The sequence below is a fragment of the Anser cygnoides genome, chromosome Z (genome assembly GCF_040182565.1).
Source record: "Anser cygnoides isolate HZ-2024a breed goose chromosome Z, Taihu_goose_T2T_genome, whole genome shotgun sequence".
NCBI lineage: Eukaryota > Metazoa > Chordata > Aves > Anseriformes > Anatidae > Anser > Anser cygnoides.
In genome coordinates this window covers 61,359,903-61,387,420 of record NC_089912.1, presented here as the reverse complement: position 1 = coordinate 61,387,420, position 27,518 = coordinate 61,359,903, and the positions used below count along the sequence as shown (strand labels likewise).

At 41.4% G+C, this 27,518-nt stretch overlaps 1 protein-coding gene across 9 annotated transcripts in view; it reads right to left on the bottom strand.

The window, feature by feature from the left end:
* The window catches only part of WDR7 (WD repeat domain 7), a 114,588-nt gene that overhangs the window by 57,516 nt on the left and 29,554 nt on the right, over window positions 1–27,518 (bottom strand). For all 9 annotated transcript variants that reach the window (XR_010827948.1, XM_066988931.1, XM_066988927.1 and 6 more), the window contains 3 exons: window positions 27,363–27,486; window positions 15,667–15,780; window positions 242–463 (listed from right to left, as the gene is read on the bottom strand). Coding sequence is in view for 8 of the 9 variants with exons in the window: in XM_066988931.1 (XP_066845032.1) it covers window positions 242–463; window positions 15,667–15,780; window positions 27,363–27,486 (460 nt within the window). In the remaining variant the exon portion in view is untranslated. The remainder of the gene's footprint in view (window positions 1–241; window positions 464–15,666; window positions 15,781–27,362; window positions 27,487–27,518) is intronic.

The window sequence follows — 27,518 nt, the reverse complement described above, 5'->3', positions numbered from 1 at the left end:
CAAACCCCACACCTGGGCACTCCCCACACCTCTGCTCCCTCTACCCACACTAATTTCTTAGCGACCTCTTATTGTGACTCTGCTTATTTGTACGTTCAAAATTTCTACTCTATTTTGTCCTCTGAAAGGAAATTTTTAATGACTTGGTTTGTACTGAAACGTAAGTATATGACTGAGTTATACCATCCCACCCTCACCCCAAAACACCAGAACAAGGGAAAAGAGCACCCAGGATACTCACACGTATGCCTCGCCAGGGAATAATTTGATCCACCACTAGTTAAACCAAATCCCTCGGGAATTTGACTAGAGCTACGTGGCCGAGTCAGGAGTTTGGGAGGCTCAATTTCAGCTCCAAATTCTGCCCCGATCACCCCCAGCAGGACGATGGCAGTAGCTTGCTTCCTGCGCTCTTCGTAAGAGGTAGAGATTTTCTTCATCTGCGGGAGACCAGACAGGCAACCTAAAATGAAAACAAAGAAGCAAGAGGAAAATAAATAGCAGGGCTGTTCTTGACACTCCCAACATCGTGTTTCCCAGAGAAAATAAAAGAGGTTTCCATTTAACCTAAAACGCCTTCAGGACTGTTACTTCCCTCACCAGGATTTGCAGCCACTACAGATGATGCCATTTTACTTCTCAAAACCTGCATCGCGCAGTAGAAGCCTAAATACCAGCGTTTGCAATGGCCAGCCTCAAAGCCACCTACCCTTCAAAAACTGCCAAAATCTCACTGTAAAAAGAACAACAACAAAAAACATTTCAGAGAGCTTTATTTGTTCATCTGGAGAACAAAAAAGGAAACACAGGGAATTCCGTGTTTACCTGCCTTTGTGAAAGGTGGTATTTGGTTTGCTTCTTGTTAACATTGAATTTCGGTGACTATCAATCTTTTTATTTATTTTATGAGATGGATTTTTTAAAATATACTTCTATTATAAAAAAGCATCCTTTTGTGTTAGGGTACACCATCATATTCCAATTCTTACTACATTTTAACATACCAACAGACCGGTATATGTCATTAAACTGACCTAGTATTTTTGTACACTGAATGTTGCATTTTGTATTTTAATGAACGTTCTCATAAATGGTGGAAAAACCTCATAGTATACATTTTAACTAAAACTCTAAATTCTACGTTGTTAGTGAAATTAAAAATGCCAGGGCTGTATTAGAGTGACTAGATGGTGGTGTTTTTTTGTTTTTTTTTTTTTTTTGAATAAAGAAACAAAATCTTGGGAGAAATTTACTGGGCTGAAGTACATTATTCCTTTCGTCTGACAAGCACAGTTCACTTTCAGCTACGTTACTAATTCACACTATCCCAGAAATGCCCCACCATATATGCTACGAAAATAACGAAGTCTTAATCCTCCTTACAGTGCTCGGCTGTTAAACCTTTGCTGAGTTGTCGGAAGGCAGCACCTGGCACGGAACGAGACTTAGCGGGCTCGTAGATTAACGAAGGGCGAACTAGCGAGTCGCGCTGCGTCTGCCTGCGCTAACGACATTCGCGGGGCTCGGGAGGACACGAAACACGACATATGAGAAGAACTAACCGAATTTGAGAACCAGCATCAGGCGGCCATCCCAGTTCAGGCAACGTCGCCGCTGTGACAGCAACGTGCCAGCCAAAGGGGAGCTGAAAAACAACTAAAAGCTTAACAATGGTAGGGAGAGGGGGGGGGGAAAAAAAAAATCAATAGTAACTGCCTTCAGAGGAAGAAGGATGAAAAGGGGCTGCAGGAGACAAAGCAAGAAGTGTAACAGTCCTAATTGTTCCGCAATCACTTATCCGACCGGCCATCTGCGGACGCGGTGCCCCCCAACATCTGCACGCGGGGCGATGCGGGGCCAGCCCAGGTGCCTGCACCGAGCCCGCCGTGACGCCTCGGATCAAGATGAATCGGTGCGAACTCCTGATCCGAGATTGTTTTATACCGTTTAATTTAGTTTCTGGCCCTGCTTGGATGAGCACAGCTCTGGTTATGGATTTCTGTGGTGACGTGCTGCGGCAGGCGCGGGGCGCAGCCAGCGGAGCAGATGCTGGAGCAGGGCCGCGGGATGCTGATCAATAGGCAAGGCGCTGACCCTGGCGCTGCCGCCACGGCCACGGCTCCGAGGCGGGGAAGAAAGGAAGAGCGACCACATGTGCTGCTTCCAGGAGGAAATTAAACGGCGGGGGCACTCCCCTGCCCTTGCCTTTGGCTACAGCGGGAGGAAGTTAACCCTTCGGTACGTCCCCGCGGCAGGCGTGCAGCATCCTTTACATCCTAGGCCTGCTTCGACACAACTTCCCCGTGTCTTCTTCAAAGGGCAAATCACGAACCCGGGGGCAGCTGCTGTGAGATACTCTTTGCTAACCCAACAATAAATCTGAGCCGGGACGGGCCATGAAATATTCCTCGAGTGTTTCACTGGCATAGGATGCTCTTCATCCTGCTCACTGCTGCAGTACAGTGTTTTCTACCTCAAAACAACAACAAAAAACAACAGAAAAGAAACTAAAACCAAACCCAAGCCAACAAACCAAAAACCAACACAGCCAGTCCCCTCCCAACAACGTTCCTCCCCAAAACCTCCAAAGGAAATTAAAAAAAAAAACCAACCCACAAATATTTTTTACTTTTTTCTGAATTACTAACGGAAACGTACAATTAATTGCAATGATTTCCTACAAATAAACTGACAGCCATTTGGGAGATTTTCAAATGAAATAACGCCTATAAAAGTAGTCCTTCCTACGCTTTCATTTGTCTCATGAAAATTTGGTATTTTCTCCCCGCGACGTGCCTCCATTTAATCATGCTAAAGGGTGACACGGAGATCCATTTTCTTGACAGGACGGTTGATCACCCTATCACAGGGAGAAAATTAATAACCTCAAATAGCTCTATGTGGAAAACAGAGGCTACGCTGGTGAGAGGACAAAAACGCTCTACATTTTAGTTGTAAAAATAGCAGGCTCCCGGTACCGCAGAGCAGAGAAACCGATCGTGTCCGTGGCTTTGCTTATCCGGGTTTCCTTCAGACGAAATGACCGCGTTAAATATTTCAAAACGCGTCGGCTTGTGGGACTTAAACCTACCCACCTGCTTAGGGGAAGGTAACACAAAGCAACAAAGCATCTTTACAAAGGGTTTAAAATACAGGTAAAGCGTTTCCGAAGTTTAAATTGTTTAAAAGGCTGCGAGCTATTGATTGCTTCATTTAAAAAGCAGTCAGAGAGTGCAGCCACGAGGTCAGGGTAAATTTAACAGTTTGGAGCACTTTACTAAATAACTCTAAAGATCACGTTAATTGGCTTTGCACAGTTCTTGGGTAAAATTAATTTTATCCTGGCTTACAATAAAAGGATTAAAAGACAAATTAAGTTCCTCAGGTTTAACTGGAATAGGGATCAATGGATGTGAATGAAGGCCGCGGGCGGATTTACGAGAGGTGGTTCTGCGCAGGTACCGCAGCCCGGGGAGCTGTGACAACCCGCACGCACCCCACGGCCGTGCGATGCCTCCGCGGATGCCTCCACACTGCTGGAAATTCAGGATAGCGGGTGCCAATAGGAAAAGGTATTGGGGTGTAAATGCAACGTGCAAGAGAAAATTGGGCCCCTGGGTGAGGGCAGCCTCGAGCCTCCCCATGGCCCAGCCCTGCTGCTTCTCTCCACGCTCCCAGCTGCGAGCAGCGGGCCAGGGCCAGGTCCAGCCGCATACACAAAAGAGGCAAAAGTACAATTTTTTTTTCCTCCCCCTTCTGGAGCAATTTATTTCTACGTCTGGACATATGGAAGATTCACACCTTCCTAACGCTGTGCCCCTCACCTCTTTTTACCTGAAGCAACTCCGTATCTTCAAAGCATTTATGAAATGTACATGAGTGCAGACAAAAACCTCACCTTGCGAAACTCACTTTTGTTCTCCTCCATTACAATTATATATATTTTTAACTTGACTGCCACTGTGACAGTCGATCCGTGCCAGTCCAGCACAACGCAGGACTCTGGCAGCGCAGGGGCAAGGCACCGAGACCGTCTGTGATTGCTGCCTCCAAGCGTTTGTCTCCTACGGTTATTGAGCGTTTTTATAATCGTCATTGTGCTGTCTTCCCAATACTTCAGTTGGGCTATTCCAGGAAGCACAGATGAGATGGGGAATGAAACACGGATTCCCACAGTAGCTTGCTCAGACAAACACAACACATTTTGTAATCACTTTTTAACCATTCCTATAATTGAGAGCAGAATTATAAAAGATTAAAAGCAGAAGAAAACACTGCAGCATTACTTTTATGCAGTTGAAATGAAGAGTTTCAATAAAACTTGCTCAAGAACAGAAATACAGGCGTCTTGGTTCCGTAACAATTAGTATTTTTAAATCAATCTTTTCCTGTGTTTTATATCTGCTACCAAACTATTAGACAAGGAAGGGAGCCACAGAAGAAGAAACTAATGTATCTTGTGAAAATTTCTGCTCATTTTCTATTGTTCTCACTGATAAGGTACACGCATTTTAGGAAGAGATACGTATGTTTAGATCATGAAAGAAGACTTGATACCATCACTTGAAAATAAATTTAGATAAGGATGCGCAAACGAATTGCTCTTGAATCACTTTTTTTTCCCCTTTTTCTTTTTTAAGATTCCCCTCCCCAAAAGGTCTCCTCCCTACTGGCAGGCTGTGCTGATTTACTTGATAACGCCTGTCTTGTTATTTTCTTCTCACGTCTGCAGGAAAGTATTTGAAATAATGGGGCATTGTCACTACTGTAAAAACTGGAAGCGTTTAAACTTTATTTTTCTAATATTTCAGAGGGCATCTTACAACACACAAGTTTAATAATTAAATATCAGTAAGTCACATAGCTTTGTATTATTAAAGCCAGGACATTTTTCTGGTTTGCTTTTTGATAACATATTCCCTTTGTGGTGCCAGTAACATGGTTTTACGCAGCTAGCCAGCTGCAGCACCCTCGAAAGAAGGAGAACAGAATGATAAAACCTCCCATGGTAAATAATAACATTGATTAGATAAGTATACAATTTTTATTTTAATTTTTTATTTATAAGAAAAGACTTGCAGCCATCCCCCCCCCCCCCCCCCCCAAAAAAAAGTGTTTACAAAATTTGAATTAAAAATGACTTTTTGTTCAGTCATTTATGAGCTGATGTGAAATCCCATGGCTCTGACTCCGCTGCCCACCTCTGGTCAGGTACCCGGAGGTCAGAACCCACGTGTAAATCCCTGCGCTGTATCCACGTGGCATATGAGGATAACAAATGTTGAAAAATTGCAATGTATATGTTAATTAAAAATGATAGTATTTAGGATAAGCAAACCTGCCAGGAATCTGTTACCCTACAACCAAAACCCCACCTAGCCGCTACTGGCAACCATAAGGGTTAAGGCGCTGATTTTCTTCTGCATAGGTGGTGCTATTTTAAGCCAATAGTGTGTTTAAATCCACCCCAATGAAATCAATACGGCACTGCTCTACTCAAGGTGAGACCAAATAAACCTGTCGGAAGCTTTGAGAAATAGGCTTTGCAGTACACTTTGAGTGCTAAGTGCCTTTCAGTCCAGAGATCTGTCATTAAATAATCATTAGCCATCATTCATTCTTCCTAAAAAGCTCAACGCCTGAATCTGTTCGGTATCCGCTACGCATTAGTACAGGCTGCCGCGTGCTCATTAGCACTTAGGGATGTTTACACCGCACCTTAACAGTGCAATTCCTTGTCCCAGCACACCTGCAAACAACGGCTTCGCCGAAAACCCAACTCTTACACCACTGCCCACGGCGGGTAAGCCTATTCCACGTGCAAAGCCTGTCCTACAAATTGCACAAACGAGCGTTTAATTTACTCGACCTTGTCTTGCAAGAAACCAAAAGGAAAATGTGTAAGATGGTTATTTTTCTATTCACTCATACCCTTTGAATTTACCAAAAATGTTTCCTACCTTGGAAAAGCTGAACAGCATCGCCCAAGTGCCAGCGTGCTTCACGTGTTCAGATAGGCTAGTCATAGATGATATTTATTAATTACTTTCATACGGCTATAGAGTTTTATTTGTTCTCTCTGCAATTTTCTTTCTTTTTCTTTTTTTTTTTTTTTTTGGAAACATTGACTCGAGTGCCGATTATTACTCTAAAACGAGGCCATAGGAAACTGGTAATAAACTGATTTAATCTAACTGCAACTACTGGAGTTGCTGTAGTCAGTCCCTTTCTGCCCGTAACACGCTGTGAAGTCAGTCCCTTTCTGTCTGTAATCACAAAAACAAAAAACATTTAATAAACTTACTATCTGACAGCAAGTAAAGCAATAACAAATTTCATTTTTTGAATATACAGGCATGGAGTTCAGCTATTATCTCTTAGCATTTACCTTTCATTTTCTCACCAACGCTTTGTGAGCTGTGTGCTGAAAATGTTTTTATTTCCTTTCAAAAAGCAAGGAAACCAATTAGCTGAACTCCTCAGCATGCGTTTTCAGCAACAAGCTCAACTAAGCAATCAGCATCGTCAACTCATTTAATTCCACTGGATGCCATATAGCCTGAAGTATTTAATAACTCGGGAATAAATTTACCAGAGCAACATTGGGTTGTCTCATATCACAGCCGAAAACCACAAATATAAGTTATGAAGTATTAATTGGACCCTGACCTCATTACTTCCATTTTTAAATGCAGATTTGCGCTGCAGAAAATTTTGTTTCCAGAAATCCGTATCCCTCAGTGCTGCTATCTAAATAAATGAGTCACAAAGAAAAGCACTTAATTGTTTGTGATACCTGTTCAAAATGTTGATCACGATCATTTTAACGTCACTAGTACGAAGGGGAGTTTTGATGCATTACCGGTGCTTTAAATAAAAGCTAATGACACTGAAGGAGAAGTGTCCTATACTCCCCCCTCTGAACAGCAGAGAATCCATTTTGTCTTTGACTCTTTTCCTCTGCTCTTAGCCGTGTGAGGAGAGGCATCCTCACCCATTTTGTGTTCCTACGGCTGCAGTACACTGAAATATTCAGCGATAAAAGGAATGGCACAGCACAGAAGAAAATGCTGCTAAGCTGCAATAGACTGGAGCGGTGGCTGCACAAAGTACTCACCACATGTAGAAAAGCACATTTTGTACACGAGCCCATCAGTCTTATGAAAATTACACAGTAATGTTTACCTTCTGTCTTTACAAATGTATGACAACGCCAACTATTTACATAACTCTACCATTAAATTATACAGAATTCCCAATTCCATCAGGCAACCCAAATATCACAAAATAGAGCAAGATTGTATTATTAATGTTTGCATTAGGAGTAACTAGCTTGCGCATAACTAAAGCCAGAAAAATGTAAACATAAGGCGGGTTTTTTTTTCCCCCCAAAAAAAAGATTTCGATAAGCTGTTAATGAGAGTCAATTAAGGGAATCCACTCCTGAGTTTCAGATCAGCGTGGACATAGGTAAAACTTCAATAAAGCCAATACAAATCTGGGCTTCGCATTCTGAAGCATGATTATGATTTTATTGAAAGGAACATAAAACTATTTTACATTATAGTCATTTTGAAACTGAATGGCAACTTTTCCTGATGCTTTATGAAAAAGACGTTGTTCCCATTGGAAATCAATAGGAAGGCAGAAAAAATTAGATAGCTATGATTTGCCAAGAAATCAATAAGAAATAGAGCAATATCAGAATCCATGTTCTTTATCTTTCATACACTAAAATTTGACTTTCATGTGAGCGGAACTTTAAGAATTTACAGGAGAAAGCACGTAAGGTGCGATTATGTTTTTCTGATGCACTTATATCTCCTCTGGCAATTTCAGGTACTTTGCTTTTAAGATCTTTCTGATTTTGACAGATCAAAATACATTCCCAGTGCTTAAAGACGTTATTTAATTTGAAATGATTTAATGCATCCTGAAGATGTATCGAATACATACTTACTGATCACTCTGAACTACAAAAAACCACTGTTGTGTTTATTTTTGGAGGCACCCCCTGTGATGCTTGGCATCGGTCCCCACGGGGGGGGGGACAACATTCAGCTGCGAGGGCAGCAAACCTGCCCCCGGTAAGCACGGCATGGGAACAACGTGTCGTGTTGGGCATCACCACTCCCAAACAAAACGAGCTTTTTCTCTACAGAAAATGTTATATATACAGAAATATTGAGGGAAACGGAAGGCTTTTAGAAGCGTAAGAAAGAAAGAGTGTTGAGGCTGAGATAGGGGTTGCGATTCGCTGTGCATTCTGCCCCCAACACGACACGGACGCGCTGGTGATGCCCTGTACTGGGCCGTATCGGGACCATTCGCCCCTTGCCCACCACGGGGTTCCTGCTACGATGCTGAAGGCACCCAGCCACCTTTCAGGTGTGCCTTTGCACCTGTGGGTGATGCACGTTTTAATGCTTATTTGCTGTGTTTGTCAGCAGAGTCGTCAGAGCAATGTTCGGTCACACTGGTGCGGATCCCGCTGGAACCACAGAATTCACCTCTGGATCCGTTGCAATCAGCGCGAGCAGGGAGGCGTCGCTCTCCTCTTCCCATTCCTGCCCCCTTGGGAAGGGGGAAGCCCCCGCACCCGCAGCGGGAGGCAGGGCAGGGCAGGCCGGCCGGCAGCCCCCTGCAGCCCCCCAGCAGCTCCGTGCCCCCTGCTGTGGTGGGCGAGAGCCCGCGTGCACAGCACCGGCGGTGCGGAGCCGGGCGCAGGGCCCCCGGCCGCTGCCTTGCGGCGCGCGGCTTCGCCGAGGGCTGAACGCGGAACGCGCTCTATTTGGCTTTCAGTCAATTAAGCTTTAAGCTGTCAGCAAACAAGACTTTTAAGTTAATTTTGAATCACCACAAATCAAGTTGAAGGTTGGGAAAGGGCACGCTCACATGCCGGCATGAAAAAAAGGCAGTTTAATTGCCTCTGAATAGCTATTATATGCTGCTATTGGCCTATTGAATCTTAGATCATCTATTTATTTATCCAAGTGCACAGACTGGTAAAGGAACGAAAAGGACCAACTCCACTCTTTTTCTCTCTTGCTTAAGTAGGTAAAATTAAAGCTTTCGCATATACAAAGTACTACCGACACGGTGAGCTCGTAGCAAAGTTCGGTATGGCTCACATTACGCTTTGTTTTTGAACCATTTCAGATCGCTCTAGTCTGGGGAGCTGTAATGTGAAAACAAGCCATTTCCAATACAAGTTATTGTTAGGGTGTTTGGGCTTTGTCTGTTTGTTTTTTAAAACTTCTGTTGGGTTTTCCATATGCTACTTAGGTAAGTGCTGTTCTGAACTACTAGTTTGAAAAATTATCTGTCCAGAAGAAGCGTATAAAAATGCTTTAAGAACAGCAACTATAAAAATGTTCCAAAAAAACTGCTATACATTTCAGATCTCCATCTTCCTGAAAAATCGTTTTGTTTAGAATAAAACGAGATCAGACAGCACCAACAGGAATGGGTCTTCTGACCTTAAAAGCTCTTAAAAGCACTGCCACTCGCACACGGCTGGTGGAGAGGAGCGAGCACGAAGAAATGAGAGGGGCCAGAAGGGTTTTCTGGGGAGAGAGCCAGAGCATCCACGTGCAAGAAGGATGGGCAAAAGGAGTTCAGGGCAAGGGAGAGGCAACAGGCACTCACCCCATCCAAGTGAGCAGACAAAGCTGTCCTGGGGCAGGAAGGTGAAGGAGAGGGGCTTTTGCGGGGACGTGTGGGATCCCACCCTGGCACACCACGCAGACTTACAGATGATGTTTGCTGGCCAGCACTCCCTGCCCAGCAGGTAGGTTATTGTGCTACTGGATGCCTGTAGCTAATTCTGTGATATCAGAGAGATTTTTTTTTCTCTTTTTTTTCATTGCTTTGTTTTAAACTCCAACATGGAATTACTTAGAGCTGAGGCAAAACCTGTTATTTTTGAGGAGGAAAATAGGTCAGAGGAAGTGATAGAGCATTAAAATCACAACAGCAGTACACAGCAAGTGCGTTTTAAAGTGATGACGTGGGGGCCTCTGGAAGGGCAACGAAGCTGGTGAAGGGTCTGGAGAACAAGTCTTAGGGGGAGCGGCCGAGGGAGCTGGGGTCGTTCCGCTTGGAGAAAAGAAGGCTCAGGGGAGACCTTACTGTACTGTACCATCACCTTAAAGGAGGCTGTAGCAAGGTGGGGATTGGGCTCTTCTCCCAAGCACCAAGCGATAAGACAACGGGAAATGGCCCCAAGTTGCGCTAGGGGAGGTTTAGGTTGGATACCAGGGAAATTTCTTCACTGGAAGGGTTGTGCTGCGCTGGAACAGGCTGCCCAGGGAAATGGCTGGGTCCCCATCCCTGGAGGTCTTCGTGACCTCTCTCTCAGACATGACCTCTCATACACAAATTCTGCAGGTAACTTACACGATTACAGATGAAAAACGACGTACTTGTTGCATAAAACTGTAGGCAGTGACAGCAGGATACAGAGCCCAGTGAACTTAAAATAAAACAACACCAAGCTTTCCAAATCCCAGCCAGAATTGGCTTCCAAGACTAAAGGAAACATTAAAGAAGTAGTATACTCTATTTAATGATATCTTGGTCATCGAATAAATTATTCATATACTAACCAGCACAAGCTTCTTGGAAAGCAATACCCACGTGGAAATTCCTGATTCCTAGGTCCTTAAGGCTACACTCACAGGAGCCGTCTTCCACAGACACACGGTTAACTTACACGGGTAAATGCTGCTAGAAGCAACGGACACTACACACGTTAACAGCAAAACAGCTTCTTAAAGCATTTGGTCCTCGATTATACCGAACTTGTCCCAAGACACTTAAACCTTGCCAGCACTGTAGGTGCTTAAACTTCCTGAGGTGGATCAAGGGAAGCCTGAGACTGAACTGCTCATCGCTACGCGCGTCTCTGGAAATGCTGGGTGTCGGCACCAACGCTTGCTTGTATGACCTCTGCCTCCTTAAAACCCCAGTTCTACAACTGAACAGATTATTCTAAACATTTTTCTTTTGACTGTAATAATATCTCAGAAGTCTTAAATTAACGAAAACATCGAGTTGAAGCATTTCTGGCTAATACCACTGAGAAAAGATGAGCAGTCAGAAGAACACAATTAAGGTACAAACGTTTGACTAAGACGCTGAGACCTAACTTTTCCCAAGTTAATGAAACTTTCTGAAGTAACTACAGCACAAAGGGAGACTGCGCAGAGCTGGAAGAAGACATCTGCCACCGGAACAGACAAAAGAGTTTCAGACGAGTCCCAGATTGATTTTTACGAAGGACTGATGTATAATGCACACGGTGATGCTGAACGCTTCCTGATTTCACGTAAGAAATAAGACTGTGCAAGGACTGATGCTCGTTAGTTACACTGTGTGATGCTTGGTATAAAGTTGTGTATCAGATACGGATACCGAGAAGTATCCCCAATTAAATGAAAAGTTATCTTTTTAAATAGCCTGCTGTACGCTTCTTCCAGCAGTGAGAAAGCACCCCGAACGCCCAAACAGAGCAGCTCTCCTGAGTTCGCACTTAAGGAACACACGTAGCGCTGTCCCAGCACTGACATATGCCATTCCGACAGATGTCCAGCCCGTAACCCCCTTACAGGGAACAGATTTCTCAATGGCGTTTACTGGTGACATCTGCTTCAATGGCAGATGCCCACGTCTTTTCAAAGACGTGCAGCTCTGCCGAAAAAGCCCGTCTTTCTACATGAGTTACATTCCCTACAATTAAATAAAGTGTTGTTTTTTAAAAAATATTTTACCTACAATTTCATGCTTTCTTGTAGACAGCTAACGACAAATGCTAGGAAACTAGATTCTTGATTAATTTTCTTTACAATTACCCATCAATTAAATACATTTCTCAAGGTGCTTCAAAATTCCCGTTACTACACACAAAAACTCCATTAAAAATTAGCACTCACATGTCAAATAACTCCTATCTGCGCATCCACGTTCCATTTTTAGTTGTAACAGAAAAGACCAAATGAGAGAGATGAGTGTGTGTTTTCTCTGTTTTCTTAATTAGCATCTGAAAGGGACGAAGCTTATTTTAGCTGATAAAATCTATTTTTTCTGATGCTTTACACAATAGTCAGCGCAGGATATGGTAGATGGTTTTTCAGCGAGTTATTAAACACAAATTAAAAGCTTCTTTGATCTCTCTATGGTGGGCTTTGGAAATGCAAAAACGTATGTGACAGGGTTTGTAGAAGGTGCTCAGGTTTGGTCTAACCTACTTAAAAGCAACCCAGCAGGAACTTTATCCAGAGACTGACTCTTTTGGCACCCTTATTGTGCTGAACAGTGGGCCACTGGCTTGTTTGTTGGGGATGGCAGATGGTTTCATTTGTTGTGCACCTCCACTTCACACCAAATTTTCAGTGGAGGTCTGGCTGCTGAGGGGAGGGAAGCAATGGGCAGTGGCACCTGTCCCTGCTGCTTCCACGTCCAGCTCCAACAGGAGGGGAGAGAACGAAGAGAAACCACCAGAGTAGTCCAGAAACTCAATATATCAAAAATAACAATAAGAAAAAAAATAACAACAGCAACAAAAAGCACAGTATGTAACTTAGCAGTACACAGCTTTTAGTACACAGCTGAAATATTTTTCCTTCATTACAGTGGACGCCTTTGAGTTGAAAATTGTAATGCTCTATAGCAAAAAATAATGTTTCGCCTAGGAATTAAAACCATCTAAAGTAGTTAGATGCTACCAACATCTGAATATCTAGATGCTGGGAGTGAAATAAGTGTTACTCAAAGTATGGGAAAATGCTGGAAATTAAACCTTTCTGCAAATACGCTGCATGTCCTGCTGCACTTCAACAGCAGCGATGGTGTGTTCAGATAAGAGATAAATCAAAAAATCATAGTCATACGTTGCTGAATCATTAAGACAATACAGACAAATATTGTTACTGATTCAAGAGCCATTTTAACTTCAGAATATGGCTTAACCTAGCAATATTTCTTGTTTCTGATTTCACTAGTTAGCGGATAATTATTGCTTAAAAATACTAATCATTACGCAAGAAAATAGATTTAGAAATACTGAAGGGAAAGATTTGAAAGATTAAACTTTCAAGCTGACAAACGTTATCAGTATAAAACCGCGCTTTTATTTTCTATATAACGTTCTGCACGCACACCACCGCAGCTGCTAGAATTCTCGGAATATATCAGAACAGCCTCTGCAACACGCACAGGTCGTATGTAAGCGCGTGCTTGGCTGAGGCTCGTTTTGGTTTCCTGACGGAAGGGAGCGTTTTCAAAGCAGCCCCCCCGGCGCGAGGAGCAGCACTGCTCCCCGGGGCGCCTCTGCTGCTGGAGACGTGCGTCGGCGCCCGGGCAGCGTGTGCCTGTGCAGCTGTGAACGCAAGTGGGCGTATAAATAAATTATATTTAGGTTACGAAATGGATTAAAAATTACAAAATTACAAAATATTTAATATAAAATAATTTTTTAATAAAGCCAACTTGCCATCATGATGAATTGCCCAATTCTGATCAGTGAGGTCAGTGGATTTTATGCCCAATTAGCAAAAAATATTTTTGTCCACACGCGAATTGTTTAAGCAAAATATTCGCCCTAGTTTTACTTACCCAGACAAGCCTGTTAGGTATTGAAGATAACAGTACGTGCTATTGCTACTTTGGAAGCCAATTCTTGCATGGCTTTTCAATGCATTTGAAGACAGACCCTATTTTCTAAATACCTCCTGCTTGTAGGTTTTTAAGTGCTTAATAGGCACTGCGGTGTCTTACTGAAATATTTTCAGCCAGCTAAATTAAAATGCTTTAATCTCTAAAAGTACTGATCTGAAAGTGAGCCTTTTAAAAAATTATTTTGGATAAATGAAAGCATTTGGTGAATCCCAATTTGAATTGAAAAAAAAAAAACTGTCGACCACTGCACACTAGTATTACTTTGTGCAGTCAAATCAATAAAAATTAGCCTTAAGAGGACCACTATAGAAAGAAACTGCATCATATTTTAAGATGACAAGGTGAAGCTTAAATTATCTGAATTAAAACTTTTTTTTTTTTAATATTCTACAAACACTAATGTAGTTGTATTCAATTGTTGACTGAAATTTCATCTTGGGATATAGTTTTTAAAGCTCAATTCCTTTTAATAATAGTATTTTCTCTGTAAAGAAAACGGTTACTAGCTTCAAATTCAAGCAACATAGTGGAGAGCTTTCCGAAAACCTCAGACCTTAAGAGTCTAGAACGCAGCAAGAAAACGCACATCACTTGGAACTTGCTCCATTAAAGCACCCTACTTCCATTCTCTTTCCTCTGGAAAGAACATCAGACATCAAAGAGGGAGACTGCTGCCCCAGATACAACACCCACTTGTTCGTAACACCGCTGGCGCTAAAGCCTCCAGAAAAGGAACCAGAAGGTCTCCCACAGATGTGGATTCGGGTAGATGCTACGTTTCTGAAAGAAGACTGATGTAACGGACATCCTGGGAAGATCTGTGTTCCAGGGTACCTGGAGCCTATTCATGAATTTATTTCTATTTTTTCTTTCCTTTTTTTCCCCATTTTTTTATTTCCATTTTTTTCAGCCTCTATTCACTGCTGTTTCTTGATGAATCCTGCACCTTCCCCCGGCCACTTAAGGTACCCCCAGCATTCTCCCTCCCCTTTGACTATTTCCTGTTAGCTTTTTACAAATAGCTCGTGTTAATACTCTTTGTTCCAAGCAGTTTGTTCTTCCACCAGCAGGAATCTTGTCTCAGTCACCTTCAACCAGAGACTTGACCCAAAACTCGATCTGTCATACTAACTGTCTTCTGGTCAATAGAAATAAATAGTTTTCTTTCAGACTTTCACAAAAATCTATAAAAAGCTCAGTCAAAAAAGATAGCTTTTGTGCTCTATAATCTGCAGTATGCTATGCTAAAATACATACTGGAGTCATTCAGATTCTGAGGATATTGATATTGAGCACACAGATATTCTCCTTATGGCACTGCATAAATAAGCATGAAAAAACATATCAAAAGATAAACTGCTTATAATTAAATGCATATTTTTGTATGGTCTGTCATTTCAGAATATGCCTGGAGGGATCACAGCTCTCAACTTTATCTACCAGTTTACAATGAACTACAACAACGGCAAAAGCTGTACCGGTATTTTTAGAACTGAACCACACTTGAATTCTGTGCGTGACAAACCAACAACTCTTTCCCGTTGAGAACCTCAGTTCAATGAAGCAGACTATGATGGTAGCACCCTTGCATCAGATCTTTCACCAAGGTAAATTGTTTAAGGTAAATCGTTTAAGGGATAACTGTAAAGAACCAACCTTTATTCTTCAAGAACTACAAGCTAAGCATGTCAGTCGCAAGCAGACTAAAAAGCCCCAGACACATTGGAATATAGGGAACATTTTGCAGTAGCAACATGTTAATAGTACAGTAGCTACAGTTAAGCAGGTATTTAGTTTTTGCTTAGAGCTCTGCATTTTTTACTATTGAATAACTTCGTTTTATTTCTAATAGCACGTACTCCTTCGTAAACAGCCTCTGTATTTCATTTTCTCATGAAGAGTATGGAAAAATTGGCACAAAGTGTTGCAACCCTTCTGCATGGTATCTAGTATGTCAAAAAACAGCGTATTCATTGGGGTAGTGCTCACCTGCCGTGATGTCGTCATCAACCAGATCGTGCTCTTCCTCTTGAACTTTTGCCTCTGTTCCCAACGCATCTGGGCTTGCCGTAGCAGTTTGAATGGCTTCCGTGGTTACTCCAGCTGGAAAAATAACAGCCGAACACCCACAAAAGTCAGTGATTGTGGTAGATAACATCCTTCCATTAGGAAAAAAACACACATTACCTTCTGACTCAAGGTAATGCTATGAAACACAGATAAAGCAAAAGGAAACTATGTTCTGACTTCCCTTAGCGCTCTGTGCAGCTTTCAGAAACCTACCTCTTAAAAACCTTTTCCACAAAGTAAATATCTCCTATCTTCTTCTTTTTACATCACCTTCTAGCACAATTAAAAATATCAGACACACAGATACACTAAAATCTTTAGCCAAAAACCTAACATACTTGGCCAAATAACGGAGGAGTTCCAGCAGGACTCCTCCTACCTCTCCCCTTAATGCTCATCTCTCGCCGAAGAAGGGCTGTTTCCACACCACCTGCAGAGTACGTTCATTCATCTGAGTCCTTCCACATCATTTTGGCTGTGATGCATCAGTTAATTGCTGTTGGACATACATTATGGACGCCAAATCGTGCCACGTACCAGCAGCACATGATTCAAGTTATAATTCACTGGTTTATACGCTGCCTGGCTGTAATCTTTAATTAGTCCCTATACAGCCTTTACCGCAATTCAATCAAGGCATTATCAAATGAAGTGTTTTGCTAAGGGTGAAAAAGTACAGCCTCACAAATAGTCTTCCCAAAGAGCTTTAGGAAAGCTAAAAGAGCAGACTGACGGAAGCCCTGATAAGATTTCTTTCCTCCCGATACACCCTTTATGTCAGCCTATACTATCAAAAATCTTTTTATATGAAGAGATTGCTGCTTTACTGATTGCGGCGTTAGGTTTGCCAGCTATAGAGGCATTAAGTCCCCATTAAAAAAAGGACCACAGCCCTTTGTCAGCACCAACCAGATTTCAACAAGAAATGAAGTCTCTGGAAATGACTTTGCCTTCGGGAAGGTGAACAGCTCTGCACTGCCCCGAGCCGGCACTTGGCACTGGGTGAAGGAGAACTGCCTGCTGTGCTTGCTGCTTCTCTGCCGTTTTTATATCTTCTTTATGAGAATATTAACAGGCACTACTTCAGCTTTGAGTAGTTTTCATGTAATAAATGTCTTGTCTCTCCAAACATACAGATTTGATTGATAAATGAAAAGGAGCTGGTACCATCACAAGGCACAAGGGAAGGATCTCTCTCAGGGGGTCGGCTGCATGCACAAAAGTTTGTGAATCCACATCCCAAAGCCAGTTAACCCCGAGTCTTTAACATTCTCATGAATATGCTAGTTTTTATGTTTTAGTACAGTTGTTAAATACTAAGCACTCACTACACAAAGTAATACTTACACTCTGTGGTAACAGTGATTGCCTGACACAGCAATTCCTATTCTAACTTTTATTCTGACACTACCTCTGTAAAAAGAAGCTAGTACGTTTTAATAACTTTCCGAATGTCCTTCTCATTATGTCAACATACATAAAAGCAGTGACAATAAATGTAAAACCAGGCTGGGACAAGCTGCCAATCAATAGCCTATCACTTCATTAAGCATGCTGGCAGGACTGCACAGAGATCACACGCAATTACAAATTGCACGTGAACCTTATTCGGGACACTTTTAAAAATGGAGTTTAATGCTACGATGCAGCTGCGCCAGCTCCCGGGTATCACCCAGTGCGGTCTTTACCAGCTTCAGTAAGGACACCAGGGCTCCAGCACCGCTTTGTCAAAATACTTTTTGCTGTTCACCTTCCACCACCAACATTTCCTAACAGTACTATTTGCAAATACCCACTGGAGTCGGTCAGTGTGCTGAAGGGAAAAGAGGAGGTTATTTCTGGGGCACTGCTTCACATTTTGCATTCTGGTTAACACAAGAAGCTGGTAATCTCTGCAGACGTAGCAAGCATACCGCTGTTTCCTAAATATCACTTCCATAGTCTAGAATTCTTTGATTTCCTTCCACACACAGAGAAGGGTACAGAGTTTCCATGTCTTTTGAAAACTGCAGGATGAAGCCTCTACTGATGAGCTTTCATCTCAGAGGGTGCATTTTCTGTGCTTAAATACTCCAGTCAGTAGGAGCCAAGGGTCCAGCTGTCCCTAAAAGGTAAGTTTAGGCTGGGTCAAAACTCAAAGGCTTTGATTTTTTTTAGTTACTACATCACTTCTTTCATTGCTTTCTATCCCTGAGTTACTGAAAAGAGGCTGAACTTTCATATTAGATGTGCTACGCCTTTCCAGAGTGCTTAGCAGGACTAGTAATAACGCACTGGAAGGAAGAAAGTGCTTTTGCTTGAGTTGGTTCCAAGCTCAGCATATGAAAAGTTACGAGTTTATTACAATTATATACAATTAAAATAAAATTTTAAGTACAATCATTCTGATTAAATAGATTTAAACATTCCCTAAAAAACAATGAACAGATAAAAACAAAAGGGGAGAAAAATAACAGTTGCAAAAATAATTCAGGCAATAAATTATTGCTTCCTTTCAAAGAAAATCTAGTAAGAAGGAACATGTATTCTTGGACACAAATGCCTTCTACATAATTCATCAAAAATTACCAAAATTGTCTTAGAAACAGGTTTTAGAAGTAAAAAGCTCATAAAAAATGGAATGCATTAAAAATAAGCCAGTTGACGTATTAGGAAACATTGGAAAATTAGGCAAGATTCACTCATATTAGAAACTTACACCATTTAGAAATGTACAACTCTTTACTGCAGCATCATAAAACTGCTCATTTAATATATCAAAACGTTGCGGTGCAAATGTAATTCATTTAATTCTTTGTGCTCTGTTAAGTCAAACCTTGTGCGAGTAGAATGATCAACCAGATGTATAAATAGCAAAGTCTTTGGGGTCCAATCAAAGTATCCTTACTCAACGAAAACTCCCATTTAAATCAATGGAAGTTTAATTAAGTTTTACTCAATTAATCTGGCTTTAAATAAAACTTTCTAACAGATATATATATCTACTAGAAATATATTATTAAAAACTAACATAATATTTGTTATTATAGACTTACCATATTTGTTTTGTTTTCCAGTGATAACACGGATTATTATTTGAAGCAGTTTAAAGAAATTTTTCTCTCTTTAATTTGATTCTGCTGCATTATTTAGGATTTCCACTTTAAAAGAAACAATAATTTGCTACAAGCGTCGACCTGGACGAATGGGGTTTTAGCAACACGGGAAGCACCAGAAGTGTCTATACTTAATTTCTAGACAGAATTTATTGGAAACGGATTTCTGCAGTGACTGACCAGCGCTGCCCCGCATCCCCGCAGCCCCGATGACAGACAGCCTGCCTGCCTCGCATTAATTCCCTTCACACCGCTCCTATCGATCCCGGCCCGCTCCCCAGCCTCTCCGCACACACTGCCTGTCTGCTGCCTCCACCGCATCAGCACATGCACACAAAGGCCATGGCAAGATAACCTTTTGCTTTCCATTAAAGACATAGTAACCATTTTCCTATCTGCAGTAACATCACATATTTAAAAATACATCAGTCTCCCCGCTGCTTAGCGGCCTAACCCACTACCAGAAGATTTCGGGGGCTCCACCGCACGCAGCCTGTGAAATGGCCGCTTCGGTGTTTGGTGTAAGTGTTACGTTGCTCTCCATAAAAACAAAGAACAAAATACTCAGCAAAGACATCCCTTAAAAAATCACTTTGCAGAATCCATTTTACATGGAATACAGTCCTTACTCTTAACATTAGTAAGTAACGGAGGAAGAAATTTTCCCTTTTTGAGCTCTACCTGGAAACCCTTCCTCACGGAAAACCACCGTGCACTACACAGAAACAATCTCACGCTGGGAAAAGAAGGAGCAGGCAAGGCCACGGCAAACATTTACAGCTGCAGGACAACCTCAGCAGACAGGCCATGAATGAGGCTTTGAAAGCTTCACTGCTTTCCTCCGTGTGGGAGCCGGAAAAATACCAATGGCTAAACCACCTCCAATACTTTTAATTCTTGGCATTGCCTACACATCCGTTAACATTCGATTTGGGGTTGACGAGCTGACGTGCCGATTTTGGGTGTGAAGGCCCAAATCAAACACAGATTCATCGCTCGCCCTAGGCCGCGCTGTGTAACTGCGCCCAACCTGCCCGACCCCCCGAGCTCCCGCCCGCGGCTGCGGAGGCCACAGGGGCGCAGCGGGGCCTCCTCGAGGTGATCCTCCTCGAAGCCTCCCTGGCCGTCTTCCTGCTCCTCCACCCGCTGCCCAGGTGTCAAAGTGAGCCGGGGGCTGCTTACAGCGTCTCCAAACAGTTCTGTCTTGCACACGTCTGCTTCTCTGAGAGACGCGCGGGGGCATCGTTCACAACCAAACGGCTCTGAGGTGGCAGACGGGTTGGGATCCAGCACTGACCTGACAAATCAGGACTTGGCCATATGAATATGAACTCGGGTTGTAAATTTCGTATTTACAATCTTCAGCTTAATGGCTGAACACTGTCTGTAAAGAACAGCCCAATAAACACGCTCTGGTTTTACTGTAGGGCTTCCCCTTTCTCTTTTTCATCAAAGACACTGACGTGAAATGGGAACTTAGTTTTCAGAAAGAATCCACCTGGTCCTGCCGCTTACCCTGCAGAGCCGCGATTCTCTCACTGAGACATCTCAGCTGGCTGCTTAGAAACAAAGAGGGGATAACATAATAAATATGGTGCACACTGAGCAAAGCAATCACTTTCAGCCAGAATGATGAAAAGTCTTCCTGTAGGATAGCAACAACTTTTTTAATACACCTATGAAAAGAACACTTAATCATGACAAAGTCTGGACTATTTTTTTCAGCACCTCTGTATTATATATTCTTATTCAGACTCACTCCAACAGCTAGAGTATCCAGTAAATAATAAATGCATGCTGTCAGACATGCCTTTCCCCCCCTTTTTATTTCTACAATGAGTAGTTTTTTCCCAAAGGCTGACTGATCTCCCTGTTAAGAGAGACCTACAACCCCACGCTTGTATAATCCCTACGTGAAGTAACCATGGAATGAGAACAAAACCAAGCACTGCTTATGCTGGCAGATGACCACCTAAAAACACAAAAAGCGCTTGTTGAATGGCTCCATCCTGCTCCAAGACACCACGAAGCCAACACTTAGCAGCACCCTGGCAAGACGCTGGGCACTTCTACACTGCGTATCCCGAGCTGGTCAAAGTTCTGCCGATGCTCTGAATCAACCCGAAGCACGAGATGACAACTGTCAAGTGCCGAGCCAGAGCTAATGGACCTTTTTTCCAGCAGGATGCTTTAGGGTGGACTCTGCGGCGCTGAAACGATTACGTGGCTGGGCAGAGCTTCACTCCATCCATCATGTACCAAATAGAAAATAAGTCATAAATAAATAATTTGTCTTCTTGGCCTATACGTTACAAACCAAAACCTTCTTGAGGCTTAAACTGATGAAACCCCCATCCTGCACCAGTGGCTGCTGCCAGGCCCATGGAAGCCACCCGAGGTCGAGGAGCCTGGGGACAACTCCCAGGCCAGGCAGCAGCTCTGGCACTGACAACACACCCTGCCCTGGCCCTTTGTGCGCTCCCTTTCGAAAACCTCACCTTATCTGCACAAAACGAGCAGAAAACACACAGGTGACAGTTACAAACCAGGCCTATTTCCAGTTGTTGGCTTTCTTCGTCTTTCCTTTAAACGTGTATTTAGCAGATTTCCTTCCTGCCACCTTGGCAGCTTCTTGCTCGCTCACGATCTCAGCACCCAAATTATTTAATTACAATTTGTAGTACACTACAGATGGATAAAAAATTCTGAATTAATTTCTTGCCAAATATGCTAATAATGCCAGGTGTTAAGTTATTAACGTGTGACAGCCCTTGACCCTAAGAAAATATAATCACCAAAAAGAGAGAATTAAAAAGTAAAATAGGTTACAGATATAGCCTAAGTGGGTACACCACAGGCTACTGCAGTTGCCTATGTACAAACAATATCACCAAGTGACTTCCACAACTCTACCACTTGCAAGTTTCAGGTCTGTGTTTGGTGTCATCGCGCACAACATCCTAAGGTCTTATTTGACATTCAGCAGGGTATTCTCATTGTTTGCAATGTGTTTAACAGGTAGTGGTCAAAGATCAGAAGATACTAATCTCTAATCCAAGACTTCCCGTTCCACATCTGATAGTTCACCACCGTCAAATGAATAAATAACTAGATGCAGCGGGAAATAACAGATTTTACGGCTCACTTACTTCATAAAGCGAAGTGTCCTGTCCTGTCCTGTCCTGTCCCGTTCCCCCCCAAAAAAACATTTTTCTCTTCGGTAATTTTTATTTGCACATTTGCACTGACTGTGAGATATCTGAGTATGTTTAGACCACCACCGTCATGTTTCAACCCAAGACGGAACCGGGAAGGGAGAAATATGAATAGAAGACACCATGCATAGTCTTCTGTGCCACCACCTTACTAGTAAAAGGCTTATTTTCGTGAAAAACAGGCAATTCCTTCTGGGCTGGGCTAACCGGATTCAGATACCACCATGCCACGAGAAGACTTCATGAAGTTTTATAATCAGCCACCCCCCCCCAAATCTTCATTACAGATGCAACTACTGCCTTCAACATGGCTACAGAAGCACAACCAAGACCTCCCGTCATCCTCTGTCACGCCTCAGCATGTATTTAAATGATTCAAGCATTTCTGCAGAAGGCAACGTAGGATGCTGCAGAGTCTAAATTAACATATTCTGGTGGAGCTTGAAAGTGAAAAAGCTTTAGAACTACATTAGAAATGCACTTTCCAGTGCTATAATGACTGTAATAGATCTACAGGAACATGTTATTACTCCATTAAGTCTCCTATGTCATTTGGAAGACTATTCATATCAAACAAGTGATTTAGAGGATAAAAAAAAAGTAGCATCTTAAGAAGAATCAATTACTGTACAGTGTAGAGCTATTAAAGTATTAACTGGTAAACAAACTTATAAAAACAAATGAAAAATGAAACAAACTGACAGATGTAAAATAAAACAAAACCTTCATAGAGTAAAATACCTGTGAAATGAAAAACTGCAGAATAAAATCACAACAGAGGTACAGAGACCTAACTGTACTTTACACACTCAATCCTAACACTTTCTGCTGATCATCAGGTTGTTAGGGAACATCACATACAAATTGTGTGCACAAATCTATGCAAACCAATTAAAAACACAACTTAAAAAAAATATATCTTGCATTTTTATTGTGTAAATACTGAGAAGTGATAGAAAAATGAATCCATGAGAATATTAGAAAAAAATTACAAATTTGTTACTAAATATGAAGCCTTAGTTATTGTTTCTGCAAATGTTACCATACATTGCAAAAAAATCTGAATTAAATAAACATTAATTTTGATGAAACAGTTTCCTAAGATGCCATATTCAATACGCGCTGGGGTACCAGCTCACATTTTTCTGTGTTCATCAAAATGCAAAAACGGGTATGGGAATAAAACCTGGCTGAGCACGTACTTTTTCACTGAGGTAACTGGCAGTGTGATTGAAACAAAACTTCTAAAATTTGTACCTCTATTGTTCACTATAGTCTCTCTTGCATTAGTTAAAAGATTATTTAAAGATAATCCAGTGCAAATTCGCCTTTCAAGTTCCCAAACGCATTTCATCAAAAAGCTGGGGGACACGAGAGTTAGCTTGATCTTGCTGTGTAAGGTCATGTTCCAAACTGTTATTGGATCTGTGCGCTGAATATGCAAATGGTGAAAAGATTTCATCTCTGTTTGCTAGTACCACACACTTGAGACATTCAAGACTCAATTAAATGCATATGACTAAGTATCATATCAGCAGCAAGCTTCTATTAGGGATTAGCATTTGTTTCAATTAAAAGGGAACCTGCTACGTCCAAAAAGCAATATAAGAATATAAGAATAAAATGAATATAAGAACTATTGTAAAGCAGTAAGATGTGCTGGACACAAATATGCTGATAATATTTTATGCCCCTTTATAAAGAGGGGAGTTAGGGAGAAGTGGAGGATGAAAGAAACAAAGCGGTATTTCTTGATTTATCGTATTTCTTCTGCTTGCCTTTCTAGCACAAAACTATGCTTTTCAGAAATCCACTGCATCCATTTGGGCCATTTAAATTATTTTTATCCCCTTCAATTCCTCCCCAGACCTTTTAAAAAAGGTATTCTCTATTATCATGTCCTATATTAGAACTAAGGAAACATCTGTATACTTCACTCCCTACCCACAAGAGCAAGCTTTTTAGTTCCTTAAGTATTTCATTTGTCCTTTCTGATACCACAATTATTACTCCTCTTCAGGATGACAGCATCTTTGTGTATGCTCTTGGAGACAGTAACACTATTAAGTGCCATCTCTGCCCTGCCGTTCAGGAGAAGCACAAACTTGGTTCAAGTTATATAGTTTTCAACACTGCTAATATAAAAAAAATGAATTTCAATTTGCTACTCATCATCTGTTTTACAGGTTTTCAATATCTGTGCTTTAACAATATTGAACATTTACATTCAAGTCATTCATTCAGCCGTACTCCTCAGCTGATTTCTCTATTTTTTCCTGTTTTAAAACCTTCTTGTTGGTTCTGAAAGATAAGTTTATCTTAATTTAGTGTTAAATCAAATGCTATGCTTTGATCTGCTAGTAATTAGTAAAAATCCCAAATACTGCTGTATGCATACTTGAATTGAATACATAAAAATACTGGAGTTTTTTTTTTTTTAAACCAGTCAGCCCCTGGCTATTAAACAGCTGTATAAAAACAAATGCCATCCACGCCTACGGCCTGAACACAGGCACAAGAGGCAGAACAAAGTATTACGCTCCCAGCTGATGCACATGCAAAATAGGGCTGCACACTCTTCTCAAGCTTTCAACTGGAAGTGTGTAAGTAATGACAAGTACCAGAAATGGCAAAAGGATTGGAATTCGTATGAATTACCAGTTGGTTTCAAGTACACTAAACAGAAGTTCCTTTTTTGGAACCAGCCCGCTGGCTAAAGCAAGCAGGCATTACAAAGAAGTTTACATACACTTCAACAACACAATTATGCCCATAACCTTGCACCCAACGAGGTCAATCAGCATTACTCCAGAGGAAAGAAATTAGTGGTCATCAACAGTTGCTATAGCAGCTACCCCCGAGACTAGAGGGCAACTACAGCTGTATTCCACAAACTGCGTACAACTGACCTCAGAAAAGGATCAATTAAAAAATAAATCCCAACTTACCGAATGGCACAAATACCTATCAGCACGAATCAAGGCTCTCTGGCATGTACGTACAACGCTTATTATTCGCTGCCTGGCTGCACGCCTAACTGCGCAGCAACATCCCCGTAATAAGGCAAATGCTACATGGCTAAAGGCTGTAATTAACAACAGCTTAGCCTCACCAGCAAATTCTTAACATCACCTGAAAACACTGTGTTCCATGTAATTTATGCATTCAATTTAGATTTAATAAGATTATTACACATCTCTCAAAAATCAATTGGTATTTAATAGAGATCCTTCCCTGAATAGAAACCACATTCTTCAGTAGAAAAAGAATCACATCTTAAGAAAAATGGATGTCTACTACTTAAAAGCAAACATTCTCATCCATTAAAACATATTTTTTTACTGCTTTGTTATGTATGGCAGGTGTGTTTATATCTCTTTATATCTTTATATTGTGTCATTGTTCTATAAAGGCAAGTTTCTAGACAGATAATTGAGCAGAGTATCTTATGACGCTGACACATCTTCCAAGAATAGATTCTTAGAGCCTGGACGATCTCTGCTTTGTTATCAACAAATAAAATGAAAATAGCTGTTCTGGAGAAAAACATAACAGTTTAAACAGCGGTCAGTAACGACTGATTTTATTTTGAGAAGGAATATTAGATTGCATATCACAGTATTAATTCAAGAGATATGTGCACAGTTACAGTCAGAAGCCTGATGTTTTGGTAAATACATATTTGCATGCAGTGGCTCAAGGTACACACAAGACTTATGTGCCCTTGATAATACTAAATTCTGTTAAAACCCTTCTCTGCCCATCAACCAACTGTTCCAAATAAGGCCAATCATTCAGAAATGTAAGCAATTCTCACAGGTTGCAAGCAAAGTATTTAAAAGAAATTCCCTGTATCATTCCACTTACAAGTGCAATGTTTTAATGGACAGCATTTTATCAAAAGGGATCAGCTGATTTTTAAGATTAACCCTGTTTGGTCCATAATCATACAAAACTACAAATTGTTTCATCTGACAGTTTTAAGATTTTAAATTTGTACTGGTGTAATGCATTTCATTTCTTCAGTTAACACCCAATCAACTAACAAAAAAAAAGAAATGAGGACATGAAGATGTTAGAAAACAATTGTTATGAAAAACAGTTTTGTCTTAAAACCACATTAAATAATTGAAGTAGTGTTACAGAATTGCATTCATAGCAATATTTTAAATTGCCTTCTACTAAATATCCAGAGAAAGCAGACCAAGTGAATAATAAGGTGACTGTGTTAACACAAGTGACATCAGGAAAGGGACACTAATTTGACAGAGAAAATCAGAAAGAGGAGGAGTAAATGATTCAAAAGAATTGGTAATAGCATATATAATCTAAGCTAAGTCAGAAGGTTAGCGTGAACAGCCAGTTACCAAAAAAAGACTATGCAGAGGCCTGTATAAAATGACTTACTGTTTTTTAAAATTAACAAATTGTATCTTTAAATTCTCTTGCATTTTATAAATTGCAAGAGAGATGAAAAAGGAACAGCTCTCATTCTTGATATACTTCTGGGACAACTTAAGACGTCTTGGCAGAGCACTGCAAGACATCTTCTCTGTTGCTTCTGCGCTCTACACGCATTTTGCAAAACCAGCTTAAGCTTCTAACACCCTAAAGCCCCTTAACTTTTAGTTTTAGACTTCTCTCAAGCGTTCTGCGTTGCAACATCAAAGGAAGTACTGTAATCTCATGCTCACCTGATTAACCATCACCATAAATTACTGCCTAATGAATCCTCGATAACTATTCTACCATCTCTGCCCAAGGTCTCCTTGCAGCGCTTGGTAGCCAGTGTTTCTGAACACCCAGCTGGGCTGGAATCACCTCAGATGCCAAGCAGATGCTGATGGACATTTCCTGCATTAGCTCCTTTCAGCATCCTTTGATACTTTGGGGATACCAAAGGATCCCTTTATAGCCATTTCTATAATTTTATTATAGACTCCTTGAAAAAAAGAGTCTGTGCTTTACCACCAGTAGCTTGTAATTTTATCAGCCCTTTTCATAGTAGATTTCTTCCCTGAAACCTACAAACTACAGCCTAGCCCCTCAGCAGCATGGATGGCCTTTGCAAAAGCCCCTTCATTCCCAAAGATAGGTACCGAAATGCTCTATTTACCTGATCAGCACCAGGGATCTTAGCGCAATTTCACGATTGTGAAATCACTTTGAAGATTTCCAGAAACTGTTATATATAACCCAAATGCATTTTTTTGTAGTAGTGTTCATAAATTTGCTTGTGAAATTCCCTTTTTTTGGCCTTTATCTAGCAACCAATTATTTTCAGATTAAACACAGGGTTACTTACGTGATATAACACTGTCAATGTACTGTGGCAAATACGGAGCCCACGCATCAATTGTCTCTTTCCGACCTGCCTGTTCGATTCTTCTCAGTTCTGCTAACAATAAGGCCTGGGCAGCTTCTCTTACCTATAAAACCAACCGGAAAATCATACAAACTC